Source organism: Protopterus annectens, chromosome 3.part0 (genome assembly GCF_019279795.1).
Source record: "Protopterus annectens isolate FY-2018-M chromosome 3.part0, PAN1.0, whole genome shotgun sequence".
NCBI lineage: Eukaryota > Metazoa > Chordata > Ceratodontiformes > Protopteridae > Protopterus > Protopterus annectens.
In genome coordinates, this window is record NC_056731.1 from 234,687,673 (window position 1) to 234,709,037 (window position 21,365).

General features: G+C 37.0%; 1 protein-coding gene across 1 annotated transcript in view; it reads left to right on the forward strand.

The window, feature by feature from the left end:
- Positions 1-9,515: 9,515 nt before the first annotated feature.
- Positions 9,516-21,365, forward strand: part of TMEM196 (transmembrane protein 196) — a 473,179-nt gene continuing 461,329 nt past the window's right edge. Inside the window, exon 1 of the mRNA XM_044064716.1 lies at positions 9,516-10,619. Within this exon, the coding sequence (XP_043920651.1) occupies positions 10,455-10,619 (165 nt within the window). The 5' untranslated portion in view covers positions 9,516-10,454. The remainder of the gene's footprint in view (positions 10,620-21,365) is intronic.

Sequence of the window (21,365 nt, forward strand, 5' to 3'; positions counted from 1 at the left end):
AATTGTCACATATCTCAAAAAAGTGGTGTCTGAAATTTTGCCATATCACTGGAAAATGGGCATTTGAAAAGAGAACAGTGTTTAGAATATGTGGTTAGCTGTGAGGGCAGATATGAATAAACATTATTTCACAGAAAAGGTGGTGAGTCATTGGATTTATATTACTGAAGCAATTAGGCTCAAAAGTAGTGAATGAATTCAAGAATGTGTGAAACAATCATAAGGATACTCTTATGGAAACCTGAGTATTATAAGCTGTTAGATAAGTAAGACTCACAACTTACAGAGCAAGTAACAGGTAGACTATGTTAGTCATGGTGCTCTTTACTAACATTGCATTTTGGTTCTTTGTAACAAGTGTGATTTGAGTGTGCTACACATCTGGAAGTACTTGCAATTACATTCTGTTACACTAATATTGGAAGAATGGTTGCCTAGATTCTCCCAGACTTGACCTGTTACCAAAGGCCTAAATGAAATAAAAATGATTCTAATGGGTTTGAGGATCTAAAGGTCTCCTGTCTACATTAAATGGTAATAAAACATTCACTTATATGCATTGTTGTTTAATCATGTACAGCCACAGTGTTAGCTCTTCTTTAACTAAAAAATGTTATCTATACCTTAAACACAGCAACTTCATTTTAGTTCTGCAAGCTTCACTTTCCAATGAGCCTTTTCTTACTAGGACATACTGCACAGCTCTCAAAATGTGCAATGTCATGCTGAAAGTGCACTGAGGTTGTACTAAATATGGTTTGAATTCTGCTGACCTACTGCACAATTTGTTGGCTCATCCTCAGTTCTGGGATGCTTGGATTTTGTTACCCAAATAGCAAGTTTAATTCTTATTCTTCTATAAATTATCACCTCTAAGCCCTAGTTACTAGATTTAACTTCTGACTGATTATAGAAAATGTTTGTACAATTTACCTTTCAAGTGTATTCACAGTATCTATAACTGTAAGCAGGATGGAAATAGGATATACTTATGTTAGCTGTTCAAATATCATTAAAAGGGGTTACTGCACCAGATAATTTATCTATAATAACCACATGTGTACTGAGCCCAGAGTTATTACATTAGCTTCTATGGCATACCCTCAAAATAAAAAAAAAACAAAACTTCAGAATCATTTTTGAAGTTAATTAGGATTAACTTTGCTAAGGAACAAGATTTCAGTTGTTGTTTGTCTTTCGGCTTTTTCCCGCTAAGGGGTCGACACAGCAGAATTCCAGTCTGCTAATGATTGGCAGTAGATTTTTACGAAACACCGACGTGCCAGCTCGACGCCCAACCTTCAACGAAGGCACACCCATTTACGCACACATGTCTTTCGAACGCTACCCAACTGGGGGGAGGACATGCAGACTCCACACAGAAGGCACTCCCAAGCCATGTCGAGAATCGAACGGGAGAACCTCTTGCTGTGAAGTAACAATGCTACCACCGTACCACCGCAGCATAAGGAACAAGATTTCAGTAAGCCCCACTTTAAAATATAATTACAATATATGATTTAATTGCATAACTCCTCTACTAGTGTGCAACTGCTGTCAAATTAAGGGCTGCCTCTTTCTACACTACACCTTGTTGCTGTGTTTATTGATTTTTGTTTAATAAAGTTTTACTGCAAAAAAGAAATGTGTGAGGACTGGTCAAATATTATATAAGTCTTCAAGTATTTTAGTGAATTTGACAGATTCCAAGACAGTAAAGATATGAGGATTTTTTTTCCCCATTGAAAAAGCAGTGGATGACTAAGGCGTGTATTCTAAGGTGGTAACAAGTAAAAAATGTTGAGAGAGCTGAAAGTAAGTGTTGGCAGCTGTAAAGCAATTCTTATGAAAGTTGTGATACTTTTTCTGCTGGATAAGTGAACTCTATAGCTTGCCAGTAAGCAAGAAAATTGATAATTAAGGAAAATTCAATAATCCATAACATTCTGTTTTGGGCAATATGATGTTGTCATCATCTGTCTCTGACAAAGGATATGGTGTGTGTTATTACTTCCATCATCTTGATAACTTTAAAATATGATGGAGTCGTCCCCACATCAGCTTCACTGGTCTCAAATGCTCTGTAATGCATTGGTGTTACAGGGTGCAATACATATAACCGTGTATAACACTGAAGCAATACATCTTATGCAAATGTTACTCACCACACATAATAAATCACACATGTGGCAACAGCACAGTTCCAAAAGTGCTTCAGATATCTCAGAAAATGAAAAAGACACTCATGCTCAGCTAAAAAAGGCTAAGCATTATCTTTTTCCAAAACAGCTGTATATTGTGGTTGAAAATTTAAAGTAGTAGGTATAAGAAAATATGGCCACATCAGTCCGATTAACATATTTTTGTTTTTTGGGAGGATTGTTATGCAGGCTTTAGGTGATGGGCACTGTTGCTGTAACAGTCTGACCCCATGTACAAAACTGGAATAAGGGGGTTGATGTTGATGCTGACTATTATGGTAGAACCTTTTGGACAACTGTTTTCATCAAAGCAGGCTTCACTGAAGGGATTTGAAGAACTGCCATCACGTCCACCACATAATGCAGTTGCCACACTTCCAGATGCTGAAATGAGACTTCCTTAATGAATATGAGATTTTTTTGCAAGGAAACTACATATCAAGTTCCTCAACCAACCAAAATACGTAACTTCCACTTTAGTAGCAAAACAGTTAGGCTATGCAATTTTAGTAAACCATACTGTAGTGTTTGAAATGTTCTGTAGTTCTTCAAGACATTTTTTTTTCATTTTTCTTAAAATATCAAGCCATTGACCATTTTCTTGATTTTTTTAAAAGTCAGTAGTTTCCAAACTAGGATTTTTTTTTGTGAAATGAGAGACAACCAAGTGATAACTATACCAAATACTGCTTACTGTATATACTGATAACCACACTAGGATCCATGCCTTGTTTTATGTATCATTCTCAACACACTGCACCTCAAAATCTCAGCAACTTTGAATATTTGCTGCTCTGAAAGGGATCAGTAAATAAAACCCTACACATTGCAGTTGTTGATTCATTATTTTAGAGCAGTCTGACTGCTCTGTCCTTTATACTTTTCAAGTCTGAGCTCAGTTTCACATTCTCAGGATCCAGCATTGCATGAGGCATTGTAAAGCAACACATCATATCAGTCTAAAATTACTTTTGTTCAGTATTTATCTATTAAACACTGTCCTGTGCAGGCTAAAAGAGCAGTAAAGTACACATATTTTGGAATAGGTGATTAAAAATTATTAATACAATGTATGCTAAAATGAATAAATATTCAGACATTGTTTAAACTGAAGTGAATCTTGTTTCTTAAGCCAATGAGGGAGTAAATAAAACTCTGATAATCAAGGGACTACAACAAAAGGTATCCCAGAGATAGTAAGCTGAACTGTAGGAATTCCGATCTGCCTTCCAGCTGAGTGATGGTGACAAGCCCGGTAGCAAGGACAGAAATGATCCTGTAAGAAGAGATGGCACTGATCATGAAGGACTAGACAGATTAAAAGTGCAGCACTGTACTGAATGTACCACTGAGCAAGCTGCCAGGACATTGAGTAGCTGAAGTATTCCTGCCTCAGAGCTCTGTATAAGCTACAATGTTCTGAGTTTCTTTACAAGTTCCACTAGGTAAAGAGTTGTTGTTTGTCTTTTTTTTTTTTCGGCTTTCCCCAGTTAGGGGTCGCCACAGCAGAACTCTGGTCCACTAATGATTGGCAGTAGATTTTTATGGTGCTGAGTTACCAGCCCGACGCCCAACCTTCAGTGAAGGCATGCCCATTCATGCATGTCTTTCGGAGGCCACTCAACCGTGGGGAGGACATGCAGATCACACAGAAGGCACTTCAGCTGAGGATTGAACAGGAGAACCTCTTGCTGTGAGGCAACAATGCTACCGCTGTACCACCGCAGCTTCCACTAGGTAAAGAGTAGACACTGCAATCCCTATCTGTCTCCATGATGGTAGCTTCTTTTCCTGTCATGCTTCTCTTCCACTGTAACTAGCAGCCTTCACTGAATTTTGCGAGCGTTCATGCTTCACCTTAAGCTGACATCAGTTCCACAGTCTATGTCACATCTGCTATCACCATTTTCTTTACAGTTTCAGTTAACTTTTACTGTCCTTGTACCCCAGGCACTTTCTCCTCTAGTTTCATTTGTTACACAAGTTCTTGTTCTTTTTCTTCATATTTCCCCCATTTGGCATCACTGCATATTTGTTAAGGTATGCTATTTTCAGAGTACTGTCAATAACAGAGGAACCAATCCTTCCTGGTTCTTCCTATCCCTGAAACCATCTTATTTGTGAAACCTAGAAATCAGAGTGTTGCTTAATTCTACATTATTATATTGTTATCTGCTTGCTAACATCGCATAAGCTAATGCCACATTAGTATGCAGGTTACAACACTGTTTGAGCATGTTTAATATGGTATGATGGCTAACTAAAGTGTCTTAACTTTCTGATTTCAAGTGAAAGCCTATATCTCTATATCACGAATACTGTGCATTTACAGTATGTGAAAAAAGAAGTGATTAAATAAAAAGGAGGAATATGATTTCACATGTTGGAACATCATATACTTTTGGAATGAAAAACTCAGTGGAACAGGAATGAACAGCTGGCAGTACAAATGAGGAAATTAGCCTGACTAGATGTAGCAGCAGTCCTTAAAATAAATGAATACTTTCACCAGTTATTATTGTGAGGCAAACTGGATGCGTGAATATGTCGGCTGAAGACAAAAGAATACTGTACCTGTTTTACCAAGCTTCGCTGAAGTAATCCTTGGGGACTGATAATGAAACAGAAGACAATGCAGTGTGGGATAAACCAGCAAATAATGCAGCACTATCATAGCATGCAATATGAGGTATAGCATAAGTCAATAATTATGTAACTTTATGAAATATTTGTTTAATTTTATGTATTAACTTAGTGCCCAGTTGCATAAAACTCATTGTCAGTGGGCATTTTCACTGCATATGTGCATTAGAGGAAATATAATTAGTGGCATGGTTAATGCATAACAAACCCACAATGATAGCAGTCACTAATAGAATAATAAAGCAGATGATAGAAGAATCAAATACATATAACAGACATAACGGAGTTCTTCATGAGAGAAGGTATACAAAAGATGCATGCATGCATACATTAACCTGCAGCACCTTATTAATACCTACTAACCTTAATTCTAACCCTGCAACTGCCTATAACCCTAATTCTGCATGTTACCTTCATAAAACCTTTTCTATAACATTACCACTAGACAAGACAGGCTCAAGCACACACCACATGCACCAGCATACAACTACAACACTAAATCTATCTTCTTAATTAATATTAACCTGCATACACCTAACCTCTAATGCCAAAACTTGCACAATATCCAACAGTTTCAACTCTTCAGCATTAAAAAGACAAACCCCACTTACGTGCATAAACAACCCAACTCCCTTCAGCAAACCCACACTTAAACAAACATGACATTCATGAAAGACAGCATTCAACCAGCTTTACACTCACAGTACACATTTAAAAAAAAAACAGAAATGTGACCACTTCATATGTAACCATATATAGATACAAATATAGTTATAAACATACATATATATATATATATATATATATATATATATATATATATATATATATATATATATATATATATATATATATATATATATATATATATATATATATATATATAAAGGGTAGTACATGAATATTTTTCAAACTCCCATACTTAGGCATATGAAAGTTGTACATGACAAATGTTAACACCAAGAGCATAGATATTTATTAGCCACTCCAGTGGAATAGAGGGGAAAAAGCCCTTACGAAAGCCCAGGCAACCTGGGTTATATTAGCAGCTCTGTTGACTGATAGAGTAGCAGTGCGGGATGGATGCACCCTTCCTGAGAAGGGGGATGTTTATGAATTATGCTCCCTGAGGGGAGGTGTGATCCAAGAGGGGAATATGCCCTTGGATGTAGTTAACCAGCATTGGGAGTGGGGTTGGGAAAGGGACTGGATAGGGCATATAAAAAAGCTCCCTGGATAGAGGCACAGACAGCTGAGCCCCTATGATGCTTTTAGGATCCGAAACTGGCCCAAGCAACACTAAAGTGATACAGGGGAAGGAGAATGGCTGATAGACCTGTGTGGTTATGGACAATGGGCCTGGGCTAGTAGGAGGAGTTAGAGAGGACAAACAATAATTTAGATATTTAGGAAAGATGCAAAAGCAACTTTGTGAATGTTGACATTACTGCAAAATGGATGTGTTACATGCAAAATGGATAAATCTTTAAATATGTCTGGGGAGAAATAAAGTTGCCACATTAGCAAGGATATAACAACCAGTAATATGAAAGACTGTTTTGTGATCTTAAAAAAACAAAAAGGCTTAAGGTGAAAGAGAAACCTATTACAGTATGAAGCTTCATGATGTTGTTTATTCCACTGAGATCTGCATTTCCCTTAAAACATTTTAAACTGAATTTCATATTCAAATTCAGCTTTATTTAAATGCTTTTTACAAAGTACCAGTATACAACAGTGGTAAAAATGCAAAGCATAAAGTTAACACATAACTAAAACCAATGAAATGGACAGGCAAACAAAATAGCAAATAAAACCAGACTGAATCTACAGTAAATGCAAACAACATAAAATGTGATGATTATATTATTCAGCTTGCAAGTATTCTCTGAGTGCCTCATCTGGGAGCTAGCTGAACACCATAATCCTTTTCTTCTCAATTTCTCTGATGTGATTAGTGCCCTGACAGCCATTAGACTGACATCATAAAGTCGAAGTCATCAATATCAGCATGTTCTGCGCATGCTCTAGGGGTTACCCTGGAGTGGACTAAACCAACAACAACTGCTTTTGCAGGGGTGCAAGCAGCCCTGTGCTCCACACAACCCCTGCTAATTATATATAGTAATCCGAGTCTGCACAATCCCGGGGAAAGGAAATATTCCCCTACTAGGGGATTGTCGATGATGCGCACCTGTCAAACCACCTGTCTGTTTTGACCAAATGGTGTCACTCTGCTGAATGTCAGAGCACTCTCCATTTGATCAAGTGGTTGACACCTACACACACACACACACACACACACACACACACACACACACACACACACACACATATATATATATTTGCATGTGTGTGCATGTAGGACATTATAAATATATATACAGCTTGTATGTGCACATTACTAACTTTTAATCTAGTAACATTAACATTACCTTTTAAAGCTGTAGGTGACTTTAGCTTACTGTTAAAGAAGTTTAAGAAACTACTTAAAAAGCGAAAACATTCCATTTACTGTCTGCTCACAATGACTACTCTGGCAGTATGCAGCTTTAGTACTGAAAGATTTCAATACATAGTTTTATGAACAGAATTACTTTTTACATGGACCTAGCAGCAGTCAAATTAGTTGTTTTCTCATGGAAAATAAGTTACAAATTATGACCTCCTCAGCAACAAAATGTATTGAATTCTGTCAAAGAACTGATTTTATTTTATCTAAGAGCCTACAGATGACAATAACACAGTCTTAACACTACTGTGCTTGCAATTGCTTTACATGGATTTATACCAAAAAGGATTTAACGATTAGTCACTGCAAATGATCTAGTTTACAGCATGAAAACCATGTAGCTAGGTTGCACTTTTATATGATATTAAATTACAGTGATGGCAGTGATAAACAGCTGCTAGAGTATAAACTATATTACATCAGTAAGCTAGGCAGTGCGTGGGTGTTTATTGATAAGTGCTTGTCTCTGTACATGTGCCAGCTGTGCATACACACACACACACACACACACACATATATATATATATATATATATATATATATATATATATATATATATACACACACACATACACACACACACACACACACACACACACACACACACACACAAACACACACACACACACACACACAGACACACACACACACACACACACACACACACACACAGAGTTCAAATGACATTTAATTACTGGAACTAATCACAAACCTCCTATAAGTGTATTAAGGATACAGTGCTGTCAGTGGTGAAACAGGTGGCGCACTTATCTTTGGTAGAGAAGATTTTGGGTTCTATTCCCACACCATGTAGCTGCATTCATAACACTTCAGTACAGCATAAAGAGAGTATTCCATTTTTGAGTGTTTTCTCCTTCAGATGTAACAGTAAACCAAGGTCCTATCTGCCAGAGTTGGTGGTAGCTTAGGTGGATGTAAAAGATCCCTTGGCACCTATCAAAAAGGGGTGAGGGAAGTTTCCTGATGCGTTGGCCAAATTTCTCCTAGTAGTATAAATGCCACCATTGGTCTACACTGAAAGCAGGTGACTAACCTAGTCAACAAAAGGATAAATAAATAAAAAATACTATTAACAAGCAATGTTAAAAAAATAATCACCTTGTACAAAAATGACAAATTCACTACATAAATCATACTGCTGTTGATTTTCTGTTTGCTTTGTGCTACCAGATATGGGATGCTAAATAAGCTGTTTGGATAAGACTACCTGAATTATCATTTGCCTGTCGAATGCAGTGCATTTAACCTCATTATTCCTTATTGTCCTTAATTGATTGCAGCTGTATATGTATCCTGGCATAGCTGCTAATATTACTTTAAAGTATCAGGGCTGTTTCAGTACAGTGGGGAAACATTCATTCTTGTTAATGTACCATTCTTCTTTTTATAATGATTTCAAGCATGAATAAATCCTTTTTCTTATTAGCAAACACATTACCTTTATATTTGTTCACCTAAAATAATAAGACTGAATATTATATAACCTAAAAGTTTGTAAAAGGGATGTATGGCGCTAAAAATTATATTATGCCATATAAAGCAATATAATGGTTGAGTTCCTAAAGCAACACAGTAGCTTTTTTATAAGTGTTTAAATATTAATGAAGAAGCCCCTCACACACTTCTAATTTGATTTTAGAAACTGTTTTATGTCTTTGTGTCATGAATTAATATTTTTTCAACAAAATAAAATATAGCATTATTCTAGCATTTATTATAAAGCATTGCTCACAGTGAATCATTGTAGAGCTTGGATTATTTCCAGAGTCAAGCTGACAAGTGTGCTTTAGAATTAAATATACTGCAAAGAATAAACCATAAATGTGAGTCAGTATATCATCTCAAACTACCTGCAAGATGAGGCTAAACACATAACTCTGAATTGTTCAGTATGCAATTCCAGAAGTCATTACTTCTCAAAGAAACAGTGATACACATATAAATATGTTTCTGTTTGTACGTGTGCGTGTGCATGTGCGTGCGTGTGTGTGTGTGTGTGTGTGTGTGTGTGTGTGTGTGTGTGTGTGTGTTCAAAAGGACAAATATGAGATTCAACAATCTGCTTAATAATAATTAGACTTTTTTGGACTTTCTTTGCCAGTGATGGCACATAATGCTAAGAGTTATGCTGCCACATTGATTCATATGGATTATACAGAGCATATACTGCAGATTATTGTCAGTTTCTCCATGCTATATTTAGTAGCACCAGCAGACTGGCTATCTTGTACTCTAGAGCACTAGATTTCTGCAACATGCTGGGTGTGCTTTATACAGAGTCATTTTCCCTGAACAGCGTGATCGCTACAAGCAACCTAACAATCAATATTGCCCTTTCTGTATAGGAGAAACTATTCTGCTCCTCCCATCTGGGGAAGAATCATGTCTGAAAAGTGACCTGTACTCTTTGGCAGCTTGTCTTCTCTCCTCAGGGAGTTCTCTTCCTGGATTGGTCTCAGTTTCATATTTCCTAACAGGAGAACAGCAGCAGGATTAAGAAAAGAATATATTTTTAAAGCAAATGGTGACCAAAGAATTTCAGAAAAATTGATGTAAAAGGAATGGTGTATGAAAGAGTTCATTTAACTGCTCAGGGCAGACGGAAGGTGAGAAACATTGTTCTTTATCTAGAGACATTAAATTGCAAGGCACTCAAATGGAAAAAGGCAAGAATGAAAAACTGGCTTAGACTGTAAAGCTTTTTAAAGAGTACACAATATATGTTATTCATCAACCTGTACATCACTACTACTAAGACATGAACAGTACAGTACTGCGAAACAGAAGAAGAATTCTTCTCTAAAATGTTCTTATTTTCCTAACTTTCAAAGTGTGGAGCAGAACAGACCCCCCGATGGTAGTGGACATTCAGCTGGATGTAAAATTGACTGAAACTTGTCTTCCAGACACTGACTTGCCAAAGGACACAAGTGATAGATACTGGCCACTATCCATAGTTCCGCATAGGTAGTTCTGTTTTGTCTCTAAAAGGAAAGTTTGCTATTTGGATTTACTTAAAGAAGGACTCTGGTGTTTTATCTGTGGAGTGATTGGAGCGGAATGATGACCAGGAGAGGATGTGTACCAGCGGTCAAATCATTGGAAGTCTCCTGGTTCTATCCCTGCTGGAGATAGGAGTTGGTATCTCAAGTGTGGTTTTGGGGTCAGTCAGTTATAGCAGGATCAAAGACGAACATAAATCTCAACTTGGAGACTCTTCTCCGGTATGGAGCGGGGTGTGTGTACGTTTGCCATTTCACTCTCTTTAACTGCTAATATTGTTTATTTATAGCCACTGTCTATGTCATCATATCCTACAGCATAAATATTTCTATTGCATGCTGCATGATGAATCTATGACTGAGATGGCAACTTTTTTTCCATTTGGCCTACATAAACATTTGTTTTTACTGTCTACACATTAGGAAATTTTTCTTCAAATCTAGCACTTTAACTCTAGAAAAAAAATGAATGTGTATGAATTCCTTGTTTGAGTATCTTCACATATTATCTTAAAGAACTGTTTTATACTACACTAGACTTTCAAGAAGCTTTATAATCCTTCCACTAACAAAACTTTAAGATGATCTGGTAAAGACAGAGAAATTTAAAAATAACTAGTGTAGTTTTCACTATTCAACGTTTTGTGTTTTGTTTTTTGTGGCTTAACTTCTGTGGTTGAAACAGTAAGCTTTAGCTTCTCCTAAACTACAAACTATATTATTATTATTATTATTATTATTATTATTATTATTATTATTATTAATATTTGTTATTTCTAGATTACTCTTTAATTATTCTGGTGTTTGAGAAGACACACCAGACTATAACAGATCTGCTTAGTTAAGAGAATAGAGAGCTGCAAATGAACCTTCCAGCATGTGAGCTATTTCAATAATTAGTTGTTGATCTAAAGAATTCAGAAGCCCAACTGCCAATATTTAATTAACACAACAGTATCATTTGTGACCTTTGAAAAGGTTAATGGCACAGTCAAGCACCTTTTCATAACCTACTTAAAGAGAAATACAACAGGCAGTCTATGTGTCTGTAACAGCAGCAATTTCTTTCCATCTTTCTTTTCCCTTCCCTGAATGTTCGCTAAACTGATCCTAGCAGCTTTCCATTTAGGTGATAAGATACAAGGAACATTGACAGCAAATTTAATATTTCCATTTTGCCCACATATGCCCTTAAGAAATACATGCATTCCTTAAGTAAAGAAACAAATAAGCATTTGAATCATACAGACAGAAATGATGCAAACTGATATGACAATAAAATGCATAACACTGCCATTTATTTAACTGAAGCAATGTCAAAATTCTAACTCAAATGTTATCCAGTTTCTAGTTGGATTAATTAATTGTTGCAGTATATGCAGCCATTAGCCATATACTGAGAGACATCTTGGCTACTAAGGACTTTCACTTAACTGCAATCAGCTATGTATAACTGATGTAATTAGTTATGTATCCCTCTCTTACCTAGCTTGCATCTAATTCATAAACTGTGGCTGATGGGTGACAAACTCAGCACTGGAACCAAATACTTGGTTAAATCATGTTGTTATGAGATAATATACCACCATATTATAGTTCAAAATCTGCAGGAAATGAAACCACTTTACCTAAACTTGACATTGACAGTAGAAAGGCTCTTGCAACTTTACCTGGAAATAAAATGTTGTGGGAAAGCAAGGCGTATGCAACAAAATCAAGCACTACTATCAAAAGTGGAAACTTAAGGCAATGAAGCGATGGAATCTGGAGTTAATTGCACTTTGTGTTTTTCTGTTTGAGCAGCAGCTTGAATAGTTATTATTCTTTATCACTGTGTGTGATTTTTCTGAAGATACTTAATGAGGTATGCATAAGGAAATGACAGTATATGGTGGCATTTTTACCAGAACAAGGGCACAGGATCATGTTTTATATTCTGGTTGCTACCCTAGGCGGGCTCAATCTGAAGCTGCTAAAATACAGCAGTATGGCATTAAGAGTGTATGCACAAGTCACACCTGGCACCTGCAGGTGCCTGCATTATTGGAAGTAAGCATATAGACACATGTAAATATATGTAGTGTAATCTATATGCACTGCATTATTAGGGGACAATTGATTCCAGGAAACAGTTTGTGCCCTCTGTTTTTAACCATTCTGAAAGCATTTTTGTTGTAATGTTATTGTGATGGCTAAACAGGAGACTGATGTCTTCATACCATGGTGATTTCCTGAAACAAGTACAGAAGCTGACAGACATGTTTTCTTGAACACAACACTTTAAAATATGAAAATTGCTGAACAATGTTCTCATTTTATACTCTAAAATGAATCATTAATTGAAACATTTTTAGCAATTATTTAGTATTCCTTTATTTATACTTTCGACTGGTACTTGGACTATTTTCATATATTACTGCGGTGAAATTCCCAATATCTACAACAGAGATCTGCAAATCAAACTTTTACTAAAAATTGATATCACACAGAATATATATATATATATATATATATATATATATATATATATATATATATATATATATTTACAATACCAAATGCTCAGTGTCTTATTTTAATTGAAGGTAATTCATTTTCATAGCTCAGGTTGCACTAATTTAATGTTCTATGAATTCAATAACATCTTTTCATCTTGACATTGAATTTATTCCTTTGTACTTGTAATATAATTATGTCCCTGGCACTAAATGCAAATGTTTTTCTTTTCAAATGCTGAAAATCATACTGGATCACTGAATCCAGATACTCCCAGATTACTGGTGGCCATGGAACACATGCAGTTTATGTGGGAAGAGGAGTACTGAGATTCGAAGCCAGGGTTATTTTAAAACCTACTGCTTTTATCATAGCCCTTCTCAAGCTCACAATAACTTTATTAGAGTTGATTTACCTTTTTAAGGAATTTTCAGAGTCCGATAGTACTACTTACTGCTTTTATCATAGTCCTTCATGAGCTCACAAACAGTTTAGTACAGTTTGCATTTAATTTAGTAAGTTATTTTTTTCAGAATCTGATGGTATAATACAGTGATTTAAGGTTAGGACTTGATATTTAACTTTGCCCATTTGTAATGGGTTTGTGGACCTTTGTTTTCCTTTGCCTACACTGTGCTTCTAAGCAAGTCACTAAGCCGGACAGCTCTCAGGACACCTTTTGAAAAGGCATTTGAATGTAGTAGGCTTAGGAATTAAAAATATCAAAAATAAAAAAAGTTATATGAAAGCTTATACTGGCAGAGGACTGTCTATCTGATGAACTGCATGAGACTGATAAAACATTTCATAAATATAAAAAAGTAGGCCATAATCATGTGCGCCAAACATTTGCTACCTCTCAGTACATTTTTCTGTAGTAATGTCCAGTGATATTTTGCATTTAATAGAGCTTATAAAACAACACCTCCCAAACTGTGAGGCTCTCTGACTTTATATTATAAGCACATGTTAGATTCAATGTATGATGCAATCATTATTTCTGTGAGTGCCACAGTGCTAATAACACTGACATTGGCAACTAAGGATGCTTTAATGTAGGAATCACTGTATCATCATTAATATGCGGGCATTGTAAATAACTTTTTAGTATCTGAATCATACGCCAGATATTCTTTACATGTTTTAACCCACAACTTGAAGGACATACATTTAACAAAAATGTGGCCTTGTGCAGCAACCAAAGAACGAGATTTTAGTACTCCAAAAGTGTTTAAGTTCGGTTCTAAAAAATACATACATACATACATACAAATATTTCAGGCATGGGAATTAATGCCATTCTAGGCTGCCAATATACAAAAACACTTGTTCTCATAATAAGTGCCCAGGCTAGTCTTAAAAATATCTAAACTAGTACATGCTTTAATGTAATTTGGTAGTCTGTTCCATGCATCAGCTGTTCTATCAGAGAACCAGTTAGTACACTTCTCATTCCTATAGAATCTTCTGCATCGGGTGTCTGATGATTCTCTAGTACTTTTTGTTAACCCCTAACATTCCCAGAGGTAGTTGTCTCTAAATGTTCTATATACCTAAATAAAATCTCATCTTAGATATCTATAGGAGACATTATACAAGTTCAGATATTTTTGTCTTTCATAATAATGGAACTTTTCACATCTGTGGATACCTTTGGTGTATTTCTGCTGTACTCTTTCCAGTTTACTCATGCTTGTTTTCTTATAAGGTTTCCATACTGTTATTCCATACTCATGTCTGGGCCTAATGTAACTAACAAACAATGACTTCCTGGTGTATTGTCGTAAAACATAAATATTCATCAACTGAAGCAAAAGGTTAGTAATATTTTGTCATTGCCAAAGGTTGGGTTCTTCTCTAATCAACCACTGAAGTAGGACAAGAGGAAGGAGACAGAGAGTGCACTCTTCTTGGAGGTAAAATATATTATGTTTCACCAATGTGTTTGGTAACCACATAGTAACAGCAATCTGCGCAGCTACCACAAATGAAAACTAAATGATTGCCACTTTGTATCATTGCTAAGCAGTGAAACAAACGTAAAATATCCTTTAATACTTAAGCGATTACCCCAGACGCATAAACACTGTTTGAATATACTTGCCTTTCCTCAGCTTTTCATTTTTATCATCTCTGGTATTTAAACTATTGAATTTACATACTGTTGAGCAGCTGTGCTTACAGCAGCACAGACTGAAGTCATATGGTGCATTACAGATTTCCTTAGCTTCATGGATGTGTTCATACATTGTACATTATCAAACCAACCCCAGTGACTGGCCTGAGACAGAAGAAGAATTAAGTACAGATTTTACAGTGTTTTATTTTATTATGTCAAGTAATTTCTTTCATAATAATACAATTGCATAAAATAAGCATACCGTGGCACAAGTTGTAGATAACTCCTCTATTTTCTTATGGCTGGGGCGCTTTACAGATTATTCACATCTTGCCTTGGTGTAGTACCATAGTATAAAGTGAGAAAGGTAATCTGTAATAACCAATTGAATGGTATTATTTTGCAAGATATGGGCTATGTCACTTTGATTATTAATAAAACCATTCCATTTTATTTCCATGTTAAACCTTTTATTGCATCAGTGTAATAGTTGCTGCAATAGAAACTACTACATAAATACTGCACTGGAAGTGCTGTGTATAAAAGCTTAAGCAGTGGTTTTATAAGGGTCTATATTAGATATTCGAACGCTTAAAAGTTCAAATCACTAAAGAACAAACTTTAGTGATTGGTCGCTTAAAAGTTCTAATATCTATAAAAAGAATATTTAAAAAAAAAAAAAGAAAAAGTAAAGGGTTTAAGCAGGGGGGCACCCCCCGCACCCCCCACTACTTAACTATACCAACTCCGAGATCGAACTTCAGTGTGCTACAGTGCAGAAATGGAAAATTTCCCATTTCCTACACTGTAGTGCAATCTTGGAGTTGGTATGTTTAAGTAGCGGGGAGATGGGAGGCGCAGCCCCCCACGTGGGAAGTGCAGAGGAGCTTGCCTCCCTGCTTACACCCTTTAGTTTTTCTTTTTTTTCTTTTTTTTTTAATTTTTATGTATATTCAAACATTTAAGCGTTCGATCACTAAAGTTCGTTCTTTAGTGATTCGAACATTTAAGCATTCGAATATCTAATATAGACCCGTTTTATAATGAGTTATTTAGATGGCACACTGGCTTCACTTACCATGGCTTGTCCTGTATTGTAAACAGTGGCAGTTGTATTATGAGACTATAGAGGGAGGGGATTCAGCAAATTTTGTGATTATGCAGATCCCTAATTACATTCAGTTGGTGTGTGCCTCTGTGAGTGTTTATAACTTAATCTGTGGAATTCAATAAAGCCTACATACTGGTTTTACACCATGTGCAAGATTCCATGTCAGTGTTCCCCGTGAATTCCAAAACTTTTGGAATACAGCCATTGAAAGAAGTCTACACGAACAGAATAAAAAGTAAAATGTGTGAGATTTGTACAAAACTGACCTTAACATATGACAGTAAGCTGGAGGCAACAAAAGCAGAGTAATAATAGCAACATAAATCCTATTTTGTGCAATAACACAAACGCAGCTTTCTTCATCCACCCCCAAATGAACAATACACTTGTAAGAAAAGCAGACAGAAGTGTAAATGTGCGTGCTAATTAAAACAATTATAAAAAAAATTAAACAGACTAGTCATAGTTACATGTCAGCATATGCAATATGTTGCTGATGTAATGCAGGCATATCATCTTAAAATCAGTACTGCTCTGTGTTCAACACATAAACAGTTCAGTTCCTCTTTAGTTTCCCTATCTATATGGTTGCCTTCTGGTGTAGTTTCAGGACTATCAGCACAGTCAAGATGCAAATGAGGTCTGAACTCATTAGAATTGCTGAATCCCAAAAAACTGGATTCATGTAGGGATGTAAACATAGTGCAGGCACTCCCTCAGTGTTTGTGTTTAATGAATGGCAACTGTGAATGCTTACATCAGGTGGGTGTGTTGCATGTACATCTGTCAAGGGTGGAAATGCAAGTAAGCAGCACACAATTCACATGTTCTGTTTCATTAACATCCAACCTCCTCTTCATCTGTGTGAAAATTGTGTTTTCTCTGTCAGTATGTTATTATTTTTTGGCCATTGTTTGCACAATGCAGCTTTTAGCACAGTCATGGGCAACAAAGGAATAATGGAAGGTATGGCAATACTTATCTGGTTTGCACAGCATTGCACGATGGGCAAAATGGAGATCTTAAGAATGACTAGTACATAAGGGACTATCATGTTCCTCTTCCAGTGGCAGCATTGTTAATCTCTGGCAGCTAGTACTGAATCTGTGGAATACACCTGCTACCTAACTGACTCTGTGGCAGCAGGAGTTAATGCAGTGATATGTTCCTTTTTGGGGCCAGATGGTAATGGGTTGTCAGTACATCTAATACTTTTAATTACTTTTTCTTTACTGGTGGTGCATGTTGGTGTGCAATGCACACCATCGCGCAATAATGCATTTAAGAAAAGAGATGGGGAAGATAGGACAGTGATGAAATGGGGATGCTAAGGTCTGACAGTTAGTACTGAGTCTCTGGAATACACCTGCTACTTAAGTGATACTGTGGTGGCACGTGTTAATGCAGTTAATGCAGCAATACATTCCTTTGTGTGAACCAAGCACCTCACTGCTTCCTGGTAAACAAATGTATATGAAAGGTTTAGCAATTATGTGAATAGCAGGAAATTAAGTTGTGTCTACGTTTTACCCATGCTGCTATTTAAATGGGGTGTAAGCATTAATGTATTTGACTCTGAAGATGCCTGTATACGTTATATTGTAGGCAAAAGCACTATAAAATATGAAAGTTTTTTTATTATTTTATTTTATTGTGTGAGTTCATGCTACATTAAAGGATATTCTATTCGTTACGGACTTTGGGTTATTTTACTACATTCCTTTTTGTGGCCAAATGGTACTGGGTTCAAATACAACTGAGTCTAACACTTGTAAGTACTTTCATATTACCATTGCTGCTTGTTGGTGCGCTATATGTAACATCACACAATAATGCATTAAAGAAAAGAAATGGGGAAGATAGGACAGTGGTGAAATGGGGAGCAAGCAGAGGGAAGAACAAGTGGAAAGCAATACAGGAATGTACAGGGGGTGGTAGGAAAGAACAATAGCTATCCATTTTCTCAACAGTAAAAACTGAAAATATATGCAGAATATTAGCTGAATTTGTACTGTCTCCTTCAGAGAGAGGGGTGACCACAACACAATCATGTTGTGTACCCAATTGGACCAAATCAACTGTGTCAAGAAGACGCGTGCAAAATGGAGAGCTATGTATGGGACGATTTATTATTTTTTTTTTTTTGTGGGATAGGTGCACATTTTTTTTGTTTTTCTTGGAGAGAGAGGGGGGATGTTGGGGAATGGAAGTAGGTATGGCTGGCTATGGTAAGTTGGGTCGATAAGGAAGCAATTGCAGACAGACAAGACAACAAGACAAGACACAGGGATGGTGATGGACACAAGAGGTCAGTGGACACCATGGAAGAGGTGAGGTTGGGGACATCCAGAACCCATGGGTGTCAAGCTGGTTGACAGTGAGTAGCAAGTCCTCACCCACAGGATTGTCATCACTGTCACCTCACTCTGCCACTGGCTGGAGTGCTTGACATCTCATCCTCCTACTGGTCCTATGTAAAATAAGGGACAGCAGCCCCTCCATTCGGCATAGGCATGCACCAACCCCATGGTTCACAACCCAATGCACCTTCCCTGGCAGTTCAGTGAGTGTGATAAACTCACTACCCTTGCTACTGCCCCAGAGGGAACCACTGGCTTATCCTCTGAGGCAGAACTACCTGAGGGGGCAGGTAGTGCAGGGGCAGCAGAGATGGTGCTGCCAGGTCAGCTCCCAGACATGCTGGGCAATGGTGCCAGGGTCAATGGTGTTGGGGTAAGTGGAGTCTGTGGGCAGGCCTATCCACTTTGCTGTGGAGCATTTTGTAATGTGGTATACATGGATGTCATGGACACACTTTGATAACATATAATAAAATAAAACAAAAACAAAAAAAAAAGAGATAAGGCTTGGGGTAAGAGAAAAAAGAGATAAGATTAGTACCTTCTTATGTAACATACACTGCATTAATACAATTATTTGACCGTATTGTCTCAGCCTTTACTCTTAAGCTTACCACTCCCAACAGATAACTTATTACACAGGGCATGTGTGTCAATGGTATAGAGCTTTTGCCTTAAATCTTTAAATTAGAGATAATTGAAGAATTAACAGTAATTGTATAGTTGAGAAGTGTGGTATTTGACCCCATCACCTCTGACTAAAGTCTAATATTTTACTCTTGGTTTGTGCTACAGACTAATGTATGCATACTTGCTTTTACAGTTGTAATGTGCATGTTCAATTTAATACAACTGTATAACATACCAAACAAGCTATCTTTGATTGTGCTACAGACTAGTGGATGCAAACTCACTTTTGCAGTTCAGATATGCATGCTCAGTTTGATACAACTGTACAAAAATACCAAAAAAGCTATCTTTAACTTTTAATGCTATAGTAACACTACTCTTCTGCTGCAAACATGTCACATGCCTCCCTCATCCTCACCAAACTAGTGGCATGGGTTCTAACATTGCACTTTCTCCATGGCAGCTGTGGAAAAAACAGAACAGACTACCATTATGAATACCGGGCTTGCCTATATTCAGCTTTTAAGCCTTACAAGTACTCTCTGTAGTTGATACTTATACATGTGTGGGATGTCCTCCATCTTAAATTCCTCAATCCAAGCATCAAGGGTACCCCTCTTCCTCCAGAGGTTGTTGCAGTGCTGCCTACATTGTTCACCAGTGTAGGGGATACCAGTGGCACTGGTCACAGCCTGGGCCAAACTAACCCAAGGCTGTAACTTATCCTGGGACCCAGAATAGTCCCCCTGCAGTAAACTGGCACCGTGGTGTTTCACTAGAAGTTCAAAAAAAATTTTGGACTCCTGGACACTCCATCTCTGAACCCTAAATCTCACATTCTCTCCATGAATGCCTGCCATGTCTATCATGGATCAAGAGCAGTGGAGAATGATAATTTCCCCCAATTCCAGTTACTGTTTTTATTGGAAATGTGCACACTGTTTGAAAATGTTGCACACCGTGCACCAACATGCAAGCACAGTGCTCTAGGGTGAGCGATGGTAAGTGGTGAGCAACAGTGGCAAACAATGCAATTTTAAGGTTATTTGATATTCAGGCATTTGCTTATGTGTGTTTGACAAATGTTAAGGTCATGGCAGTCCAGAGAGCAGAAATATCCTTTCAGGAATATAGTGCACAGTATACCCATAGTCATATATTTGATTATAAATGTGATAATACATAGACAAATAAAGAAATAACTGAAACAATAGTGTCTCAGCCCTGATACATATAATTAATATCAACTACACTCCGTCAAGTGTTATAAGTGAGAGTGACTATAACGGAAAGTGGAACAACATTAAAAGTGTACAGAATATGCTGTATTTGAATGCAGGACCATGTGCATGGCAGCCTTCCACTAACACCTGTTGCCACATGACAGTTGAAATAACAGCTGTTCATGTTTCCATTCATTGTTATGAACTGCAATCTCACAACAGTAAAAGAAAGGTTGCACACATTGTATTGGAACCCAGGATCATCTGTGTTCCAGCCCTACACTTATACCTGCTGCCACAGGCAGTAGCATTGATTGAATGTATTTGGTTTCTGTTTTTGGCTATCTACTTTCTGGGTGGTCTACTTATCCAGTAAAACAGAGAGAAATGCTTGAAATGAAGAAAAGCAATCCATGACATACACAGTAGAAAATGTCAGTACACCTGAGATATTTCTACATAGGCCTGAATTTCAACTCTCACTCCAATGCACCTTCAGAAAAGAAGATGGGTGCCTTATCCCTCTTTGCCACACAAAGAGCTTTGCAGCAAAGAACTGAAGTTTTGCAGCAAAGAACTGAAGTCATTCTTCACACAACCAACTGCAACAGAATGTACACTGATATCAAACCATAAACTGTTTTTACATTTATTAAATTTACTATATTTGGACACAGTGCACCTACTGGTCACACAACCTGTTATGAATATTGCTTGCAAATATACAGCTCTGTCTTACATTTCTGTGTTCCTTGGTCATTCATCAGTTATCTGACCAGTACTCTGACACATGCAGTGTGTAAGCCATTTTATACCATTGGCCTTAAAATGTGTGAATGTATTAACCGAGGTGGGTCAACAATTTGAAGGTCACTAATGTCCTTGTTGATAAGGTCCATTATGATTCTCTTCATGGCCTTATAGACAAGGTTGGTCAGGCTTATGGGCCTGTAGTTCCCTAGGTCGGTTGAGGAACTCCTTCTGTGCAAGGGGAGTATAGTTGCTGTTTTCCACTCTGCCAGGACAAAGCCAGTACTTCGATTATGG